This window comes from Pseudorca crassidens, chromosome 2, assembly GCF_039906515.1.
Source record: "Pseudorca crassidens isolate mPseCra1 chromosome 2, mPseCra1.hap1, whole genome shotgun sequence".
Taxonomy (NCBI): domain Eukaryota; kingdom Metazoa; phylum Chordata; class Mammalia; order Artiodactyla; family Delphinidae; genus Pseudorca; species Pseudorca crassidens.
In genome coordinates this window covers 129,199,325-129,220,528 of record NC_090297.1, presented here as the reverse complement: position 1 = coordinate 129,220,528, position 21,204 = coordinate 129,199,325, and the positions used below count along the sequence as shown (strand labels likewise).

General features: G+C 43.5%; 1 protein-coding gene across 1 annotated transcript; it reads left to right on the top strand.

The window, feature by feature from the left end:
* Positions 1 to 10,924: 10,924 nt before the first annotated feature.
* Positions 10,925 to 21,087, top strand: SERPINC1 (serpin family C member 1). Its single transcript, XM_067728689.1, has 7 exons — positions 10,925 to 11,083; positions 13,142 to 13,511; positions 13,835 to 14,050; positions 14,740 to 14,877; positions 16,609 to 16,999; positions 18,072 to 18,136; positions 20,839 to 21,087. The coding sequence occupies exons 1-7, from the start codon at positions 11,043 to 11,045 to the stop codon at positions 21,013 to 21,015; spliced, it is 1,398 nt and encodes a 465-aa protein (XP_067584790.1). The 5' UTR covers positions 10,925 to 11,042; the 3' UTR covers positions 21,016 to 21,087.
* Positions 21,088 to 21,204: the final 117 nt, after the last annotated feature.

Below are 21,204 nucleotides of genomic sequence, written 5' to 3'. Positions count from 1 at the left end.
CGCGTAGTCTTTTTTTGTAAATGAGCCTGTGCCCTCTTATTCTAACCTTGGGATTGTTTTCTTACACCTTTTTTATGGAGTTTGTTTGTTTGTTCATTTTTAGGTGAAAAAAAAGAGAAGTAGGTAATATATACAAACACACATACTTGTAGTGTCAACTTTATAGATATTACAGGAATTAGTCCAACACCACAGTTCAGAATACTTCATTTGTTATACAGTGATTGCACATTAGGAGTAAAGGTAATGGTTCTGAAATCCTAGAGTCAGTGTTCAGTGAGACTCCATGGTTAACATTCAAAGTTCTAGTTTTTATGCCTTCTCTTAAAATCAGAACCTTTTTATGCTTAAGCAACATGGCCTTGCTCTGAATACCTTCCTGATGCAAATTTTTTTGTCTTTCCGTTCTTACTCACTTTTCCTGATTGTCCTGAAATCCCCACCAGTTAGTCATTCCTGGCATTTAGAGGATTTACTCTTAGAGACCACTGTAAAATATACCCTATTCAAGAACTCAATGGCATGAAGAAGAAAAAAGGGCAGAAGAGGGGAATATTCTAGATTAAAAGGAACTTTAGAGATACAAAAATCACATGCAACGTGTGGACTTTGGATCCTAATTCCAACAAACCAAACATTCTTTTTTTTTTTTTTTTAAAGTGTTAGAAATTTTATTAAAGTTAACATTCCACAAGATCATACTCATACAGATCAAACTGCAAAAGATTCCAGGCATACAAACTATCATCTGTTAATGTGCCATCTTTCTTCTCCAAATGTCAAAAATGTTCTTAATGATACAAAGTCTCTAGAAAGTCAAATTCACTGTCCATTTGTGCTGGGTAAGAAACCTATATCTTCATTCATTTCATGAAATCCATGTTAAAAGAACCCTGTCTTGGTTGTATATTATCACAGCCTCTTGTATTAATCCATTTTTCTCAATTCCCCATAGTGGACTGCCATCTTGATTTCTCAGTGGTAGGGTCCGTTTGAGACTCTTCAAGCTGACTGGGTGTAAATAAATTCTTCACCAACATCTATTTTCGTTGTACTGGCCCCTTAGATAATTCAGCCTCAGGATTCATATTTTTGCTATATAAAATACAGACTATCGCAAAGATTTCCTTTATCCTCAAGGATAAAATTCCACGGTCTCAGTCTTCAAAATGGCATACCTCAAATAAGAGCTGTATTTGTTCAGAACCATCATCAACCAAATATAATTTTAATCTTGTAAGTTACCAGGTCCGAGCGCCGCGGTCGGCACCTCCTGGTCGCCCGCACCCGAGTCCCGCGCCGGGCCGCCCGCCCGAGCCTCCCGTCCGTACCGGGTCGAGCCGCCCGGGCCCCGGGGAGCCTCCGCGGCCGCTGCCGCAGCGGCGCTTTCCGCGTCGTGGGCCCGGCCGCCCCGGGCGCCTCTGCCGCGGGCTCCGACCCCGGCGCGCGGCCCGCCTCGCCCCAGCCGCGGCCGCTTCGCTCCCGCGGGCCTGCGGGCCGCCCGGGCGCAAGTCCCCGCCAGCCGGCGGGCCCCGCGGCCGCGGCGGAACGCCTGACAGCTCGAGGTGCTGCTGCTTCTCCGCCAAACATTCTTTTATATAATATAGTTAGGAGAATTTGACTTAAGTATTGAGTATTAGATAAAACCAAGGAATGACACTTTTGTTCAGTGTGATAATAGCAACATTGTTATATAATAAAATGTCCATGTTTTTAAAAGACAATAACTGACAATGGCTAGAGTTTCCTTTAAAATAACTGAATATTTTTAAAAGAAAAATAATATACATTACCAGTGAACAAACATCACTCCTTGTACCATCAGTCAGCAATTAGTTGTCCATTAGTACCATATCTGACCTCAAGAGAAGGGGCCACAGTAAGAAAAAGTTCAGAGGGTATGAAGGATGGTAACTATTCCAACCATTCTTGAATGTCATAAAAGCTAGAATGGGAATTCCAAAAGCACACTTGCTGTCTTTACCACTTACCTAGGCCTACCCTGCTTACAAGCAACAGGGTACTTTGTGATCCCTTACACTGAGACTCATTGATTAATATGAGTTTGAGGGCTTCCTTGGTGGTGCAGTGGTTAAGAATCCAACTGCCAATGCAGGGGACACAGGTTCGAGCCCTGGTCTGGGAAGATACCACATGCCACAGAGCAACTAACCCCGTGTGCCACAACTACTGAGCCTGCGCTCTAGAGCCTGCAAGCCACAACTACTGAAGCCCCCACACCACAACTACTGAAGCTCGTGCGCCTAGAGCCTGTGCTCCACAACAAAAGAAGCCACCGCAATGAGAAGCCCACGCACCGCAACGAAGAGTAGCACCTGCTCACCACAGCTAGAGAAAGCCCGTGTGCAGCAACAAAGACCGAATGCGGCCAAAAATAAATAAATTTAGTTTTTAAAAAACATGAGTTTGATTTTTTTGTGTATATTAGCATCTCAATCCCAGTAATCAGCTAATCTGCAATGATCAATTTGTAAATCACTCTGTTTTCCAACATTGTGGCTCATTTAGTTAATGGCTGCCACCCTTATTTGGAACACCTAGCACATCAAAAGTAAACTTTCAACTACTCACTGAACACTTAGTACAGTATTTACTAAAGTAATTTACTGAGTACTCCCTATATGGCACAACACTGTAGGGGACAAAGAGGAAAATACTCTCTACCCTTAAGGATCTCAGACTCCACTTACGAACTTGACATGTATACAGTTTAAGGATACATAACATAAATCATCTACAAAGCACTAGACAGAATTACCAAAGGATTATGCAACCATAGCTGTCCTCAAAAGAGAAGAGCAAGGAGCTGTGAGGCTATACACAAGGAAGATTTAGCCTTGCTTGGCTAGCCAGCAAAGGCTTTCTTGAGGAAGTGGCATTGAAGGTAAGAAACAGCTTGGGGGGACTGCACAGGGGCGGGGCAGGAGACTCCTAGTCAGAGAAAAAACGATGGGTGAACTCTGCGAAAGAAGAAAGACTCTTATGGAAACGAAGAAGGTCATTGAAGTTAGAGTAGAGAGAGTGAGCTAGTGGCTTTGGATGCAGAGCCAGATCACAAAGTTGCGTTTTATTCTTAAAAGGAGTCCAAGGAAGGGTTGTAAGCAGGGGAATTAAAGGGATCAGGTTTGTGCCTCTTCATTCACGTTCGTTCATTGAGAAGCTTCTGTGTCGGTGCTTCTCAAACCTAACATGAATGCAGTTCACCTGGGGCTCTTGTTAAAGTGCAGTTACTGTTTCAGCGGGTCTGGAGTGGGGCCTGAGATGATCTAACAGGCTCCCAGGTGATACCAGTGCTGTTTGTCAGAAGACCACACTTTCGAATAGTAGGGTTCTTTCTACGTGATAGACAATTTTAGAAGCAGAAGGATCCAGTTTTCTGCCTATCAGACTTAAACCTTTTAGTGAAATGAGTGAGATTGTAAGGCATAATTAGCACTGCTTGGAGACCACTTAAAGGCAAGTGTCTAAGGCTGGGAGAAACAAGGTAATTCAGGGAAGTTTTTGCATTTGAGGAGGGCCAGGTCTTGAAAAGCTTTATGTACCCTTCTGAGTTGTGATTTTATCCTTTAGCAATTAAAAACCAGTATAGATTTTAAGCCTGAGAGTGATGTGATGATTGTGATTTGAAGTGGAATAGGGCCTAAGGCTGAGAGCTCAGTTATGAATCTGTTGCAGTAGACTTACAAGAAATGATGAGGGCTTGCACCAGGACAATGGGAATGAAGAGGAGGGGAGGAATTTCTGAGAACAGCACGAGCATAACTGGCATTTCTAAACACCCAAATGGGCGCCATCAAACGGATGCCACCAAAATCAGGTGCTTCCCGTAATTCCCTTGACCAAGCGCAAGACCTGATCCCATATTATCAAGTTAAAGGGAAAAAATTACCTTTGCAGTGTCAAAGCCCTTAAAAAATACAGTTTTATGGAAAACCTACAGTAACCTTAGTTTATCATCACCTTGCTATCTTCCCAGGTCCGAAAGTGTTCAGGTTATTATGAACTAAAACATGCTAATTTTCTTCAGTCCCTATGCTTAACCATTATCATCTAACTGGGCATTTTGTTATCGTGACAGCAAGCCAGGCAGCCTGATGAAATCCTGGCCTTAGGGCATGACGCAGGCTGCCTTTCCAGAGTGGGCTGGCCCGTTTCTCTCTGAGCATCTCCAGGGTTTTTGTCTCTAGCAGCATTCCCTGGTTAGCTGAACCTCTGTAGCCATACCAAGATGTGATTCCTGAAACTTGTTTCTGTTCAAAGTTAGAACAGCCTGTGCCCAAGCAGTATCTGTTGGTTTACAGCACTGGCCATTTGGGAAGGGCCTGAAACCAACGATGTCCTGATGGGATAAAAGCTGCCAAACTACCTTCATTTCTAGCCCCTCATTTCCTCCTCAACCCTCAAATGGACTTGGTCAAATTTGCTAGAGCAGCCCTCCGCAGAGGTAGGTAAGAGACACCAGTCACACAATTGACCTGTACTTATCAAAACACACACCCTTGGCCTTAGCTTTACTGTGAGTTTCTTCCCGTTGCTTCTTGGTCTGTCCAAGCAACCCCTATCTCTCCAGGGAACTTTCTCCCACTACCTCTACCTCTGCCTCTGCTGTCTTCCCAATTTCTCTCTTACCACCTACAACTTCCTGAACTAACGTAGAAGCAATGAGCTTTGACTCCATGCAACTCTCTCTTGCTCAACCTCCCAAGAATACCCTTGTCTGGTGTTTCTGTTCATACATGGTGTCAATTCCTCTGTATAAGTAAGCATTTTTACTTTACTTGATAATCTTAACTTTCCACTTGGGAGGAATTTAAAGTTATTTTCCTGTTAATAAGTCAGCAAAACTACTCTGAACCTGGGTATCTTCAAACACAAATATTTATTGAGTACCTGGTACATTCAAGACCCAGTGGCATGTGCACTGGACATGTTCAATAAATATTTGTTGTTTTGATTTGGTTTCCATTTGGTTTCCCTGAAACCAAAACTGAACTTTCTAACAGTTGTGAGAATTTGGACAAATTCCAATGAGATGCTTTGAGAATCTCACCTGAAAGCTGCCAAATGATAATGCAGGATTTACTTCGATAAACTTTATTTCACCTTAATTAAAATGTCGTAACCACCAAGTAAACTAGAAACCTAAGAGAGCTGAAGACAACTCTGTTTTTTGTGCTAGATGTTTTGCTGAATTTCTGTGGAAGAGTTAAGCTTTGAGTTACTCAGTAACCACAGCAGGGGCTCAGCTCTACTGTTTGTTCTCTGCCAAGGTCTTACTCTTGGATCCAAAGAAAAGAACAGAACAGCCCAGGAAGTGAGGCAGTGGTGGGGATCAGCTCAATTACCTGCTCACAGGAGTTACTACTGAGACCAGAGGCAAGGCTAGGGAAAGAGGAATTTTTTATTTTATTACTGATGTTGAAGGAAGTATTAAAAAGAAAAGAGAGGGTGATTGAATGTTACATTCTTTCCTCTCCATGGCTCCTCAAATCTACCCCCAACACAGCAAAGCACAGAGGCCTCTGAGATCCTTCCAACCTTGTTTTTGCTCAGAATAGAGAGAAGTAATGGTAATTTTTATCTGATAAAAGTTCTTAAGTTTACCTCCAGTTCCAGAAATGGTTAGAAGTTTCCATGAAGAGTTTGATTTAAAAATATACAATTATTACAACACTTTACAGAATACCAGTGACAGTGGAGGGGAGGGGAGAGATAGAGACCCAGATTAGTTCGCCCAGTGTACAAGCTGTTTTTTCCTTTCCTCATCAAATCAGTCTAAGATGAACCAAAAGGAAAGGAATTTGGGGTCATCAAAATCTAGACAATGAAAGCCAAGGGGAGCTGTGTGCAAGAGAACCAAAGACTGGGCTGGTATTAAAGACTCCAAAAGACCAATTGAAAGTCTCATTTGGAATGTGCGTCAGAGACAAATGCTTTCTAATTAAATATGGGCAACCAAAGGAAAAGGTGGCAGTCCCTGAGTTTGCTTCTGGGTCCTGGATTTTGAAGGACACCTGGGCAAACTTGATAGAGACTACCCAGAGGAGACGAACCAGATGGTGACATATCATAAACACTACCCCAAGAAAAACAGTTGGACACTGTAAGTTTTAACCTGGGAAGGCAGGGACATTTTCTTGATAGCTATCCAGACAAGGCTTTGAATCTCACCTTTGCCAGCTTTGTGATTTGGGGCAAGTTCCTAACCCTTGTAAATAGCAGTTGTTTCGTCTGTAGACTGGGCATATTATTATCTTCCTGGTAGAGCTGACGAGAATTATATAAGCTAATGCCTGCAAAGCACTTAGCATAGATCCTGGAATGTAGTAACTGGAACCTATCATTTTCATATTCAAAGATTTAAAGATTTTGGACTTCCCTGGCGGTCCAGTGGTTAAGACTCTGCACTTCCACTGCAGGGGGCACAGGTTTGATCCCTGGTCAGGTATCGCGTGCTGCGAGGTGCGACCAAAAAAAACAAAACAAGAAAAGATTTAAAGATTTTGACCTAAGCTAGTGTGAAGTAATGGTTAAATTCTAGACAATGAAATATTATACAGTCATTAGAAATAATTTTGCCAGTCAGGGCGCACCTCAACACCTCTGTTCCATCAGTTCCACCTGAACTGGGCTTCTCTCAGTCTCCTTTCCTTCTTTGTCACCAGCCAGGGGCTCAGGCTGTTTCTAGTTCCTCTTTGGTGCTGCCACCACCTTTGTGTCATGCCCTGGTACTCCTCTCTCCCCAAGCCTCTGTGGGACACAACCCTGATGCCCTTGTTGCTCACAAAGTCCAGACCTTCTTGACTAGGTGATAATAATATTGACATTGAAAAATAGAAAAATAAGAAGGTTCATATTGACAAATCTCACTTCCACCCCTGTCTGTCTGCACCTGCTCCATCATCCCCACTTTGTGATACAAAAGTTAGCATACTATAAACACTGCACTGCAGCTCGCTTTTTTCTACTTAGTGAGGCTAGAGATCCTTTCATATCAGTACAAAGAGAACAGCCTCATTCTTTTTGACAGTGGCATAGTTTTCCATTGTGGGGATGTACCTTGGTTTAACTAGTCTGCTATAGATGGAAGTTGTTTCTAGTCTTTTGCCATTGCAAATCAAGTTACAATTGGTAACTTAATTTATACCTATGCAGATATGTCTGTAGGATACACTTTCTGAAGTGGGATTTCCAGCTCAAAGGGTAAACTCATTTGTAATGCTGGTATTGCCAGATTTCCTTCAAAGGGTTATAGTATTCTGCACTCCCATCAGCAATGAGTGAAAGGGCATTTTCCTCACACCCTAGCAAGAGTGTGTTGTCTAACTTAGTTGATGTCTTTGAATTCTAATGGTTTCAGTGGTAATCCTTTTTAGGGAATCAGGTGGGAACTAGGAAAAGAACAGTGCTTAAAAAGTCTGCAAAGAACCACTGAGGAATGCTAAAATTAGCAGGTGAAAGTCTGATGAAAAACGACGTATCTTATATTCTCAAAGTATCTTCTTTCAGGATACTTGTTTAATAAAAAGAGAAATATCGTAATTTTACAGCAGAGAAAGAAACTCGGCAGTCCTGATCTTAACCAAGTGATCAAAATTAACATCACTAGTAATGGGGCAAATTGATATCATGTGCCTCCTGATACGATGCACTAAGAAGGGTACAATATTATTTCTTTAGTATTCCTACCAAAAAAAGTATAACTTGAATCTAATCCTGAGGAAACCTCAGATGTACTCAAATTGAGAGACGTTCTTCAAAAATAACTGGCCCGGGGACTTCCCTGGTGGTGCAGTGGTTAAGAATCCGCCTGCCAATGTGGGGGACACAGGTTCGAGCCCTGGTCCAGGAAGATCCCACATGCCGTGGAGCAACTAAGCCCGTGCACCACAACTACTCAGCCTGCGCTCTAGAGCCCAGAGCCACAACTACTGAGTCTGCGTGCCACAACTACTGAAGCCCGCGCGCCTAGAGCCAGCGCTCTGTAACAAAGAGAAGCCACCGCAATGAGAAGCCCGCACACCACATTGAAGTTGCGCTCGCCGCAACTAGAGAAAGCCTGCACACAGCAACGAAGACCCAACGGAGCCATAAATTATTTAATAAATTTATTTTAAAAATAAAAATAACTGGCCCATACTCTTAAAAAAATTACACAGTCATGAAAGACAAAAGAGAGCAAATCTTCCAAACTAGAGGAGACCAAAGAGACATGACAAATGCAATGTGACCCTGGACCAGGAAATGGGGGGTGGGGGGGAGTGGACTTTTGGGGGCTATGAAATGTTTCCCAGTGTGTGATCCAGGGATCCAAGGAGGTCCACAAAACCTTACAGTGTATTCATGAAGGCAAAACTATTTTATATAAACTATTTAAATAATTAGATGTAATTTAGCAAGACTATAAAGAGATCCTGAGACCAAAAATTTTGAGAACAACTGCTATAAAGAACATTAGTGGGACACTTGGCAAATTTAGAATAAGATTTATGGATTTGAAAATGGTACTATATTACTGTCAATTTCCTATCTTTGATCTTATACTGTGGTCATATAAGGGAATATCCTGGTTTTTAGGAACCTCAGTCTTCATAAGGGTAAAAGGGCATTATATCTGCAAATTATTCTCAAACAGTACAGAAAAATAATAGGGAGAGGGAGTCAGAGAGAAACAGAGAGAGGGAGAGGGAGAGAGAAAGAAGAATACCAAAAGCAAAGCAAAAAGCAAATGTGGTAAAATGTTAACAATGTGAGCATTTGGGGAATCTGGGTGAAGAGTATACAAGAATATTTTGTACTATTTTTGCAACTTTTTTATTACTTTAAAATTATTTTAAAATAAAAAGACTTTGTGTCTTAGTCTTGCAAATTAAGAAATTTTTACATTATCACCTCCTGATCTTTCCCTCTCCTGACCCCAGTTCCATGGACACCCACCTGTCTGCCCTTCCCCTTCCCCTATACACACTTTAGTCAGATGGCCAGTAGCATTGATTGGGATGTTTATCTTCATGTCTGGGGTCTGCTGTGAAGCACGGTGCTCCTTGAGGACAAAGTCATCTTTATAACCCCGGGCCCAGCACCAACCATGCCCGGTACGTATTGGCATTTATTAAACATTTGTTAATTAAATGATCATATGACTCAATGAATGGATGAAGAAATTAAACACAACCCCTGATGTATAGTTCTTCACTACCTGGCCAGGTGGTATCTGCACCCTTATCTCTTTTCCCACAGATGTTCACCAGACCCCCTTTACCCCTTGGGCAGGGTCCCCTCACCTGCCTTCCTCCAAGGACCTTCTTTACAAGGCACAAGTCTCACAACTCCTACAAGCTGGAACAATAGGTCTGAACAGCATATTCCCACCTCAGGATCTTTGTATCTCCTGTTTCTTCTGTGCGAAAAGCTCTTCCCAAAGATATTTGACTCCCTCCCTCATTTTACTCTGGTCCCTTAGTGTCAGTTTATTAGGGAGGCCTTTCCCACCTCCTTTCTACAACAGTAGCCTCCTTACCTCCTCCCATCACTTTCTATCCCCTTGCCCTGTTGTATTTTCCTCTGTAACCCTTATTAACACCTGACTGACATGTTATAGATCTATTTTTTATATACTGATTCCTTTATGTGATCACTGCATGTCTTCCTGTCTGGAGCTCCCAGCCCCTAGAACAGTGCCTGCTGACTCAGGTAGTGCTCCTGTGTTTGCTGAACACAAGTGGTTGAATAGGAGACTTTCCACTTGTCTTTAATCTGGAGTGACAAGGAGCCTCCAACCATTCTGGGGTTTTTAAGGACAGTTCCTTGTAATTTCATACTGTACACGGGCCCTCGAGATGTCCAGGGTCTAAATCAGTCAAGAACTTAGACGCAGCTTCAGTCTAGGTAGAGATTTCCTGTCTAATGAATAAAGAACTCTTTAGAATGCCTGTGACTGTACCAACTTCAAGAAGTCTTCAGTCACACAGAAGGTGGCATACTTGTATCCTGTGAATACAGTTGCAGCAATCCTTATGATACTCTTTTTGGCTATTTAGGAAGAGGGAAATAAACATAAACCTGCCCTTTTCTCCATTAGTTTGACTCCATTTCCCCAATAACTAAAATAAGTAAAAATAACAATATGAATAAATAAAAATAATTCATTCTGTTTGCTTCTTAGAAGTATGTCAGTAGTTGCATGTATGTTTTTCACCTGCCCCACCCTGTCTCCTGATTCCCCAAGAGAATTTTTCCAAGTATTTCCCACCCAGCTCATCCACCCTAGAAATGTCCTTGGCAGCACCCTGAGGCCCCTGCTCCTGTGCCCCCTCCCACCACTTCAAGGCTGAATGGGGAATGAGTCCACTGTACACACAGGTGTAACCATTGTGTGTCCTTGACTGGGTCACTGACACATCAGCTCTTAGAGGCCTGAAAGTAGCACCTGTTTCAGAATATTTCTCTTCTCTCCCCTATGATTAGATAACGTGGGCTCTTTTTCTCTCTCTTTCCCTAAAAACCTGTGAGAAAGAGGATATTGCACTGAGAGGTAGAAGACTACCTCTCATTCTGGACAGTCAACTTGGCTAGTTATATACTATTTTATTTATGTAGAAAATAGACTATCTTCTACCTCCTGGTTTAGTTAACCAGGAAAAAAGAAAAAAAATTCCTGCAAAGTTCTCATCAGCTAGGTATTTTCTAAGTTTGAATTTGTGAACATGTTCTCCTTTTCCTTTTCTATAAAGATGAAGAAGAAAGTGAGGGAGTATGTGTAGGAAAGGTGGACCTTCTTTCTCTGGACCTGACTGAACTTCAAAACTTCTCTACTAATTAACCAGCACTGGGCTCTACACTTTGCTTAACCCTGGGAGCAGGTCATCAGCCTTTGACCTCAGGCCTCCCCTCCTCACCAGCTCCATCCCCCATCCTAGCCTCTGGAACCTCATCCAGATTTAGAGGAAAGAACCAGTTCAGAGGGATTGCCTCAAACCACACTATCTCCACTCGCCCAGACCTGTGGAAGATTAGCAACCATGCTTTCCAATGGGATAGGAACTGTAGCTGCTGGAAAAAGGTAAGAGGGGTGAGCTTTCCCTTTGCATGCCCTCACTGGGTTTTCTGACCTCTGAGGGACTCACCAGGATGACCTCGACACCTTCGAGAAGACCAGGCCCTCTCCGTGGTAGTTTTAATCAGACTCGTTTGGAAGACGTCATTCCAAGTGCCCTCCCTCCCACTCCCTTCTAGGGGTAAGGCCTTACCCTAAGCCACACCTTGGATTCTTAACCCAAGAAACAGGGGATGTCTTCCCTTGTACAGAGATGCTGCATCAGTGTCAGCCCTCACAGCAGTCCAGGAGATGCTCCAAGGGGAATTGCTGGGCCTTCCATACATCTGAAAAGAGGACAAATTTAATCTATGAGGACCTCCTAACTCCCTTTTTGCTCCTCCTTCCACTCAATTCCCCCCTGCCCCACCCCCATCACATCCCCCATCCCCCCACCCAAGGTCTCAGTGACCTTTGACAAAGGACTGCAGCCCTCAACATCACACACATTCCCTTCTTGATCTGGTTTTTTACAGGAAGCTAGAAGTGAGGCTGTGGCTTGACCACCTTGGTTTTTCTTTGTGCTTAACAGAACTCCTAGGGCCCCCTCAGCCTCCACTTGTATTTCCAAATGTAGCTGAGGGACAAAATGGGAAACAGAGGCAAGTAAGCTAAGGAGAAGAATGGCAAGATTCTCTCTGCTTCCTCACCCTGCCTTCCATGGCTCCCTCAGTGCCTCTGCTCTCCCATTCTGTGCCTCTGTTCTTAAAAGGACTGCAGGGTTCACTTCAGATCATGCAAGAAGCCAAGTACCCCTCAGCTGTCCCCAGCTTCCAGCCAGCCCCACGCTTGCCCAGCAGACCACTTTGGTGAGTCCTTTCTTCACTGCGTGCATAACCTGCTTTTCTGCTGGGGGAAGATTGAGAAGACTCAGTACCCTCATGCAGACTCCCCTCTCTAGACCTAAGGGCCCCAAGTCAGCCACAGGAAGTTCCTGGCCCCTCATGTCTTATCTACAAAAACATTACAAGAGCGTTTATCTCTTGGTTTACTTAATTGGGTGTCCCAATTCTCCTAATTTGCCAATTTCATGATCTCATTTTTTAAAAAGTGAAATTAGTTTTATTTACTTTAGCGAATACACGTTGGAAGTTACTAAAACTTCTAGGAATCAGAAAATGCTGAGGGCCTGAACTAAGGCAGCGAGAGAACAAGGAAACAGAATGCATAGAATCTAGGGTGTGACTAATAAGAAGGGTAAGAGGGAGAAATCCAGGGTGGCTCTCAGGTAACTGTGGGTCCCATTTGCTGAGTTGAAGGACACAGAAGGAGAAACGTGTGTGGGTGAGCGTTATGAGTTCAGTTTGTTCGTATTTCACTAAGGAATCTGCAGGACATCCAGGTGGAATTGTCCAGCAAACAACTGGTCTGGAACTCAGTGGAAGGATTCGGCTGGAGCTAGAGACTTCCGGTGTTTTCAGCACATTGATTGTGGCTAAAGTAAATAAAACTAATTTCACTTTTTAAAAAAAATGAGATCATGAAATTGACAAATTAGGAGAATTCATTCCTTCTTAGCCCTCTCATGTTGCTGAAATCCATCTGCTGAATCAATCAAAATCCTCCCAATCCTTTAACATCCAGGTTAAAAATCCATCTATTTCTGAGTCCTTCCCTAATCAGCTTCTGTTAATGTCGCCTCCAACTGACCTAAGTTTTCATTGGGCACTAAAGTTCTCTGCCATTTTTCTTGTGTGCATGTCCCATCTCACCAATTGGAAACTTTGCATTCTTTATATCTTCCAGCATGAGGCCTTGGGCACACAATACTTCTAATAACCTCAGTTACTTCAATAGTTGATTCTAATTTCAACATGACTATGGCCAGGCAAGTGAAACTATCCACTTGTAAGGAGTCCAGGACTGGACTTGTCCCGGGCCCTTGTACTTTTCAAAGATTTTGGCCCTCCTCCTGGCCACAGCAGGTGGGATGGTAATCTATGCTTTACTGGGGCAAATCTGTGGTGGGCAGTGGGACAGGTGATTTCTCAGCCTAGCTTAACTCGGCTTTCTGTCCCCCTATAGGAGTGTATGTCTTCTCTCCTTGCTGCTTATTGGCCTTTGGAGCTGTGTGACCTGTCATTGGAGCCCTGGGGAGGACATCTGCACAGCCAAGCCTCGGGACATTCCCATGAATCCCATGTGTATTTACCGTGCCCCAGAGAAGAAAGCAACCGAGGGCGAGGGCTCAGAGCAGAAGATCCCCGGGGCCACCAACCGGCGGGTTTGGGAACTGTCCAAGGCCAATTCCCACTTTGCCGCCACCTTCTATCAGCATCTGGCAGACAAGAAGAATGACAAGGACAACATTTTCCTGTCACCTCTGAGTATCTCCACAGCTTTTGCTATGACCAAGCTGGGTGCCTGTGACAACACCCTCAAGCAGCTGATGGAGGTACAACCCAAAGCCCTTCTGCCTAACCTCCTTGCTGGAACACCCAGGAGAACATCTATGTGTTGGTCTAGAGCCCTTTAGAGACTTTGGGTGGTATCCCAGTCTCTTTGTGTTTCTTTTTCTCTTTCTCCTTCCTACCCTTTATTCTTCTTTTATCCATTTATTCATCTGGAAAGCATGAGCTGAGCATTTATGCTGTGCCAGGCACTGTGTTTGAAGGGACTCACAACTATTGGTCAGGGGCTGAGGGGCACTGTGCTCACCACCCATGTTAGCCAGGCTGCTTTACCAGACCCACCGCTATTTTCTTTTGGCTTCTACAGGTTTTTAAGTTTGATACCATCTCTGAGAAGACATCTGATCAGATCCACTTTTTCTTTGCCAAACTGAACTGCCGACTCTATCGAAAAGCCAATAAATCCTCTGAGTTGGTATCAGCCAACCGTCTTTTTGGAGACAAATCCCTTACCTTCAATGAGACCTACCAGGACATCAGTGAGATGGTGTATGGAGCCAAGCTCCAGCCCCTGGACTTCAAGGTGAGTTGCAGATGTCATCCCTGACCTCAGAGTTCTTCTTCTCCACTCAGAAATTAAAGAGATAGAGAAGCAGGATCCAAATTAACACTGCTGTGGTAGTTGAAGGCAGGTGGAGGTGTTATAATACTATAAGTCAGAGCCCCTGGGATATGTATTCTTGCTTGAAACCTGAGAAATCAATGTAATCTCTGGATTGTAGAAGCTGCTCTGAAAAAGTTATATAAAAGTCCTGCAACAAAGAAATCTACTGACTTTATTCAATCAGTATTTCTCAAACTTTTTGGACCACATGGGCATCTCTCCTGCCCACCTCCCAACTCCTGTGTCACTCATTAGCTTCCCATAGAACATATCTCATGAATACTCATAAGAGTTCAAATTTCCAGAGTCAGAGAAGATAATATTTTGTTTTCTTTTCTCAGACTATATTTCTCCTCTTCTGTTTCTTTATTTCTTCCTCTTTTTCTTTCCTTTCTTTCTCTTTCTTCTGTTACCATTTATTAACGATATGAAAGATTCACAACACTACACTAGATATGTGAGGTTTCCCCAATCTGGGTTAGAGAGATGGCTTAACCAAATGGTGGGAAAGAGCAGAGGGATGATGGACGAAATAAAGTGCTTCACAGGGAAATGGAGAAGCCAATTGAATAGCACAGTTGCGTAGGTTTGTTTCCTGTTCTCCTCAGGGAAATGCAGAGCAGTCCAGAGTGACCATCAACCAATGGATATCCAACAAGACTGATGGGCGTATCACTGATGTCATTCCCCCAGAAGCCATCAATGAGTTCACTGTCTTGGTGCTGGTCAACACCATTTACTTCAAGGTACTCAAAATGTCCCTGGGGAGACCTCAGGGATGACTTGTTTTCCCTCCAGCTTACCTTCTTTCATACCATTGGGCATGTGTCAGTAGATCTTTTTGAGAAATGGTACATGCATGGTCTGGGTAAAATACAAATTTGCTGAGTCTAGAGTCATGTCTAGGGCTGTGGCTACTGGGCTGAGGTCCAAAGGGGGCCTGGTAGTGTCTCTGGGCCCAAGGCAAAGTGTACACACTCACAGACCCAGCACGCTCAGCAGCAAGGTGTGCGTGGTAATAAATTCTCATATATATGTGACGATTTCTCCTGTCCCTAATTAACTCCATTTTGAAATCTGGAACAAAATGACAGAGTCTATAGACAATCCTCAGTGATGAGATTTTCTCCATCATCTAGAGCAGCTTCTGCAATGACTCAAAATTCCTCTTGCCTGAAGCTTCTGAACCTCCTGATGCCAGACTAACCTCAAACTTTGCAGAAGCCTTGTTACATGATCATGCAGACGGCTTTGTCTTTCTCAGAGAGTCAAGAGTTCTAAAGACTGTTCCAACTTTATTACATTTAGGAAGGTTGAGGGAGAAGGTCCTGGGAATAAACAGACCATTGATACTCAGGAGGGCCTTCAGCTTAACACAGGTTGAATTGTGCCCTTCCCGGGTCATGCTCCAGATACACTCTTCTCCCCGACTGGGCCCAGGGGGTTAGCCAGTCACTGCTGTTGGCAATTACTCTGTTGCTTAGGGGGTCCCTCACCCTAAGAATGGAGTAGGTTGCATTTCTACAATGTGTACTGCCCTTTACAATTTATGGAACACTTTGCCTTTTATTAGTCCTCCTGACCTTCATAACATCACAAATGTGAACTTGGGCTGCTCAGACAGATTACTTAATGTAAATTCTGACTCTTCCATTTCTGACTGCAAACTTGAGTAAGTTACTTGAGACTCTTCTATGCCCCGACTTCTGCATCTATAAAATGGTAATAATGATACATCTACCTTACACGGTTACTGAAGGGATTAAGTTAATGCACATAAAATGCTTGGAGCAGTGCCTGGCACACAGCAAGCATCCTACAAATATTAGTGATAACCAGCTCCTAATCTTACAGATGAAGAGCCACCACTCAAAGAGTTAAATGACTTGTCCCAAAATCAAAGAGCCAGAAGATGACAGGGAATGATAATTACAACTCAGAAATGTCAAAGGAGTGTCTTGTATCCCCTCCTTCTTTGAACAGAAAGTTGGCCAGGCCTCACTCTCTGCCCAGCAGGACTCCCAGATGACCCCCCTGGGGTTATTACCTCTGTCTGGCTTTATTCATCAGGAACAGAGCCCAGCATTTTGGAGGATGTCCTTTGAGAAAGAGGCTGGTGGGAGGCAGAAAGCAAAAGGCAGTTAGATTTAAACTCCAGAAGAGACTTGCAAAGAGGCCAGTAGGTTGTTCTTGTTTTTATTTTTCTTGTTATAAAAGCAAATAGTCACTGCTGAAAACCTAGGAAAATCTAGGAAATACAGAAAAGTTCACAGAAAAAAAATCACTCATGATTCTATCACTCTGACACAGTCAGTGTTAAGACGTTTGCATGCATATCCCTCTAGCCTTTGTTCTTAACAATTACATTTACATATTAATATAATAAAATATTGTGACTACTTCCCATGTCAATATTCTCCTACGGATGTTTTTGGTCTTCTTGCTTTGTGATTCTCCCACCTGGCGTCTTCTTCCAGGGCCTGTGGAAGTCAAAGTTCAGCCCTGAGAACACAAGGAAGGAACTTTTCTACAAGGCCGATGGGGAGTCGTGTTCGGTATTCATGATGTACCAGGAAGGCAAGTTCCGCTATCGGCGCGTGGCAGAGGGCACCCAGGTGCTTGAGTTGCCCTTCAAGGGTGATGACATCACCATGGTGCTCATCCTGCCCAAGCTTGAGAAGAGCCTGACCAAGGTGGAACAGGAACTCACCCCAGAGGTGCTGCAGGAGTGGCTAGATGAGCTGACAGAGACACTGCTTGTGGTCCACATGCCCCGCTTCCGCATTGAGGACCGCTTCAGCGTGAAAGAGCGGCTGCAAGACATGGGCCTTGAGGACCTCTTCAGCCCTGAGAAGTCCAAGCTCCCAGGTGAGTGCAGGAAGGACTTTCCTCCTCTCTCTGTCCCCAAAGAAGTCTGACCAAAGGTGGAAGAGATGGGGAAAGAGTAGAAAAGGGCGAATCAGGACACCTGGATTCTAATCCCAGTTCTACTGCTAACTCAGGGAAATCCCTTCCCTCTCAAGGTGTCAGTTTTCTCTTCTGTAAAATGGGACGTTGGCTCTTGGATCTCCACAGGCCCATATGGCACTGGAACCTTTTGAGTCTGTAACTGATAGAAGAGATGGGACCAGGTAGAAAAGAACTTGAAAAGCATCAGAAAATTCAGAGCAAGGAGACAGATATGATTAAGAGCCAGGGACATCCGGGTCCCACAAAATAGGCATAGCTGACATGTAATAGCCCTTCTTCACCTGATATTCCAAAGGGCTCATGTGATTTCTAAGGTCACATGGACAGATACAGTCACCCCCTTCCCAATTTTGATACTTTGATAACGGTGTTAAGTTGGTTTGGTTCTTCCAACCCACCATCCTTTAAAAAATATGCATTAAAATCTCTCTCTTTTTTTTTTTTTGGCCGCACTGTGTGGCTTGTGGGACCTTAGTTCCCGACCAGGGATTGAACCCTTGGCAGTGAGAGCACGGAGTCCTAACCACTGGACTGCCAGGGAATTCCCTAAAATACCTCTTTTTTAAAAAGGAGTTTACAACGTTAGTTAATTGGATTTACCTTTAATGGTCTGTCTTTAAACTAAGTCTGAAAACCACTCCCAAAGTGTTGCCACACTGGAAGGGAAGACATTCCTACCAGATGGAGTGAGTTTTTCTTTAAGAACAGAGTCCTCACCCCCCCACCCCAACCCCCCCCATGAGCTGAAGCAGGAGATTAAATTCACGGGAGCCAGGCTGAATAAACCCAAAGTACTTTATTATTTTTAACATGTATTTATTTTTCAGGGTATCATTAAGTGAGGGTCCAGGATTTCTTTCTATTTTTCAAAAAAGCCCCAAAGGACCTCTTAATTTAAACTAAATTCCTTTCTGTGGGTTGAAGCCAACCTTCTCCCATTTCACAGAGCTTTCTCTGGTCTTCCTTCTAGGTATTGTTGCAGAAGGCCCGAGGGACCTCTATGTCTCAGATGCATTCCACAAGGCATTTCTTGAGGTGAGTACACCTCTCTTCGCTCTCTATTCTTCTGCTGCTTTTTTTATTCAATACATCAATATCTCATGTGATTAGTAACTTTGGAGTTGTTCCTCCACTGGCTCTTACAGTGTAGACAGCAGATGTGTGAACACTAGGAGACAGCTGTGGAAAAAGGCATGATTGCGGTGTCCCTCAAACCCCAAATCTGTAGTGCCCTCCTCCACGAGGACTGCTACAATATAGCCCTGACCTGAAGCCCTCATGGTCTAATTGTTCCACCCTCCATCCTCTACCTCTCCTGGGAACATAGACATTAAGGGGAAGGTGACACAGGAAAAGCAGGCAGCAAAGGCATTCAGAGGAGGAGAACCAGGAGAGGATGAGCTAATGGAAACCCAGGAAGGAGTGTTAAGACAATGGAAAGCATTTAGTAAGAAGATTTTTTGAAAAGTGACCGAGGTGACTTTTCCCTGAGGAATTTGGACAGAGCAGTAGGGGCACATGCCTAGTTGTAATGGCTGAAGAGCAAATGGAAAGTAAGGAAGGGGAGCTGGTGAGTGTAGATTGTGTCCTAGAGTGTGTTCCAGAAAACCAGAGCTCTAGACTATACTGCAGGTAACAGAAAGTTAGATGGTCAAATAAATGTACATCCTCTTCTTGGGAAATTAACAAGAAATAATGCACATTGGAGTGCCGACGTCTGAGCAGTTCCATAGTGAAGAAAATGGTTCAGTATTGCTTCACCTAGTGTTGCCCCAACTAAGATGCCCATGGAAACCTTTACTAGAGTAAGAGTTGTATAAAGCCTTTAGAACTTCTGGTTCTCAAACACTGAGCTATATAGATCAATGGCATTAGCTTTCTGGGGAGCTTGACTCAGGATTGGGTCTGAGAATCTGTATATTTACAAAGTTCCTCAAGGAATTTTGATGCACAACCAGGTCTGGGAACCATTTATACAGATTATTCTTTGGGAGAACCAGGCTATGAGGGAAATGTGATGGGGCAATGTTAGAGAAGGTCACAGGATTGAGGAAATTGCAAAGAAAGAAGATTGTGGTCAGAGAGGAAGGTTTCAGGGCATCATGCTAGTAAATATAGTTGCAGAGTCCAAGCTCAGTGGGAAATATGTAGTTAGGAGGAAAGCGGAGGGATCAAGGGGCAGGAGGAGGTCAGAGTAATTGTAATGGAGTGAGGAAGTGTGATAGCTTAAAAAAACTGAAGGTTATATAGTCTGAGAGAAGGATAATGTAATTATAATCTCAAAAGTCCAGATGTTCTGAGAGATGGCAAGTTCAAGGTGTAGCCATGGACTGGTTTCCTTAAGTGAAGGTAATGCTCATTGGGTTTGATGAGATGAAAGACATGGGAGGTTAGAGTATTGAATGGGTCTCCTACCACGATATTTTAATTGCCTAGGTCACATGATATCAGGAGTTAGGATAGACAGAAAGGCTACGGGCTAGGCAACAAAATCCTCAATGTGGGAATATAATCCATAGGACAATAGATATTAGTGACCTGTAGGACAACAGCAAGAGTAGAGGGATATATCTTAAAGATACTGAGGTCAGAACAGGGGATTTTACATGAGTACTGGATTCATGGTTTTGGAAGTAAAAACAACACCGATACCATATGGATTATGGAAGAAAGAGCACTTAGAAAGGCTGCAAGGGAAGATGAGTCCTCAGGGTTTTAACTGTGATTGAGAATCTTCTTCCAAGGACCCCAAATAGAAGTGGTCAGCTCAGACCTCCTTGAGGGCCTTGAATAACTATTAAGAAGAAGCGGAAGTTTACATTCATTTTGTCTACTTGAGCCAACTAAACAATGATGCAAGGCTCCTCCATGGCTCTTGGGAACCCAATACATACACCCCAACTGATTGCAGATCTCCTGAGAAGCCATTAAATAAACCAGAATCTGATTCGAATAAAAGGATCCTGGTCTTACAAAAGCTCCAGTCTGCTCATAAATTTAGTACTAGAATGATCATGAAATAGGTAGTATGGCCAGAAGGGAGGTGGTAAGGAAGGAGGGAGGGAGAGAACAGCATCAACCAGCTCCTCAAGACTCAGGAATCTGAAGTGCTTTCATTAGAGGCAGGGACAGAGTTTTAGTGACATTCTGGGTCCCCAAACAAAGTTTTCTAAAGATATCTCCCTCCAGACCTGTGCAGTTCTACTTATCAGCAAGTTCAAATACCATCACTTCAGTCTGTTACTCCAAGAAGTACTCATCTCATCCTGCCAGAGGACCCTCCTCTTTTCATAGGCCCTAGTTCCTGAGTGGCTGCTTACAGTAGTTGTATCTGGGATCTTGATGCTCCAGGAGTGAAACTACCTCAACTATAGTGCTCTAATCTGGAGTCAAAATGTCTTTTAGTATCTAGTACGATACCATATACAATGGTGCCAGCCAGAAATGTGACAACCTCGTATACATCCAGATTTCTGGTTTAGAGATTATCTGGATGGACCCTGGCACTTATTATTCAGCACAAGGCTTGGATGAATACAAGTGCTTACATCAATATTCAGTGGATGAAAGAAAGACTAAAAGTAGGGTTCCAGAGGGAACCCAACCTGACCCAAGTGTACTTTCACATGGAAAACAAATGGCATTTTGAGGAATTGCTGTGTCGATGGATGATTCACCTGCCTGTAATGAGCTGCAGAGTAGCTAATGTAGCAGTTTGTTTCCTATTTGACCTGCAGGTAAACGAGGAAGGCAGTGAAGCAGCAGCAAGTACCGTCATTGGCATTGCTGGCCGTTCGCTGAACCCCAGCAGAGTGACCTTCAAGGCCAACAGGCCCTTCCTGGTTCTTATCAGGGAAGTTGCTCTGAACACTATTATCTTCATGGGCAGAGTAGCCAACCCTTGTGTTAACTAAAATGTTATCCTTTATAGTTCTTCCTATTTTGGTTTGTGAATAGAAGTAAAAATAAATACAACTACTCCCATATCTCACAATTACGAATGGACTTTGCCACCTGAAACGAAGACAAGGAAAGGAGAAATGGATAGAGATGCTGTTGGGCATTTGGTAAAATGAGGCTTTCAATTGTTCTCTACCAGCGAA

Bases quoted from the DNA above. Each gene is read 5' to 3' on its own strand.
- SERPINC1 (XM_067728689.1), top strand. From the start codon at position 11,043: ATGCTTTCCAATGGGATAGGAACTGTAGCTGCTGGAAAAAG. The intron at 14,051-14,739 runs GTGAGTTGCAGA...TGTTCTCCTCAG, and splicing joins TCCAGCCCCTGGACTTCAAG to GGAAATGCAGAGCAGTCCAG. The intron at 18,137-20,838 runs GTGAGTACACCT...TTTGACCTGCAG, and splicing joins TCCACAAGGCATTTCTTGAG to GTAAACGAGGAAGGCAGTGA.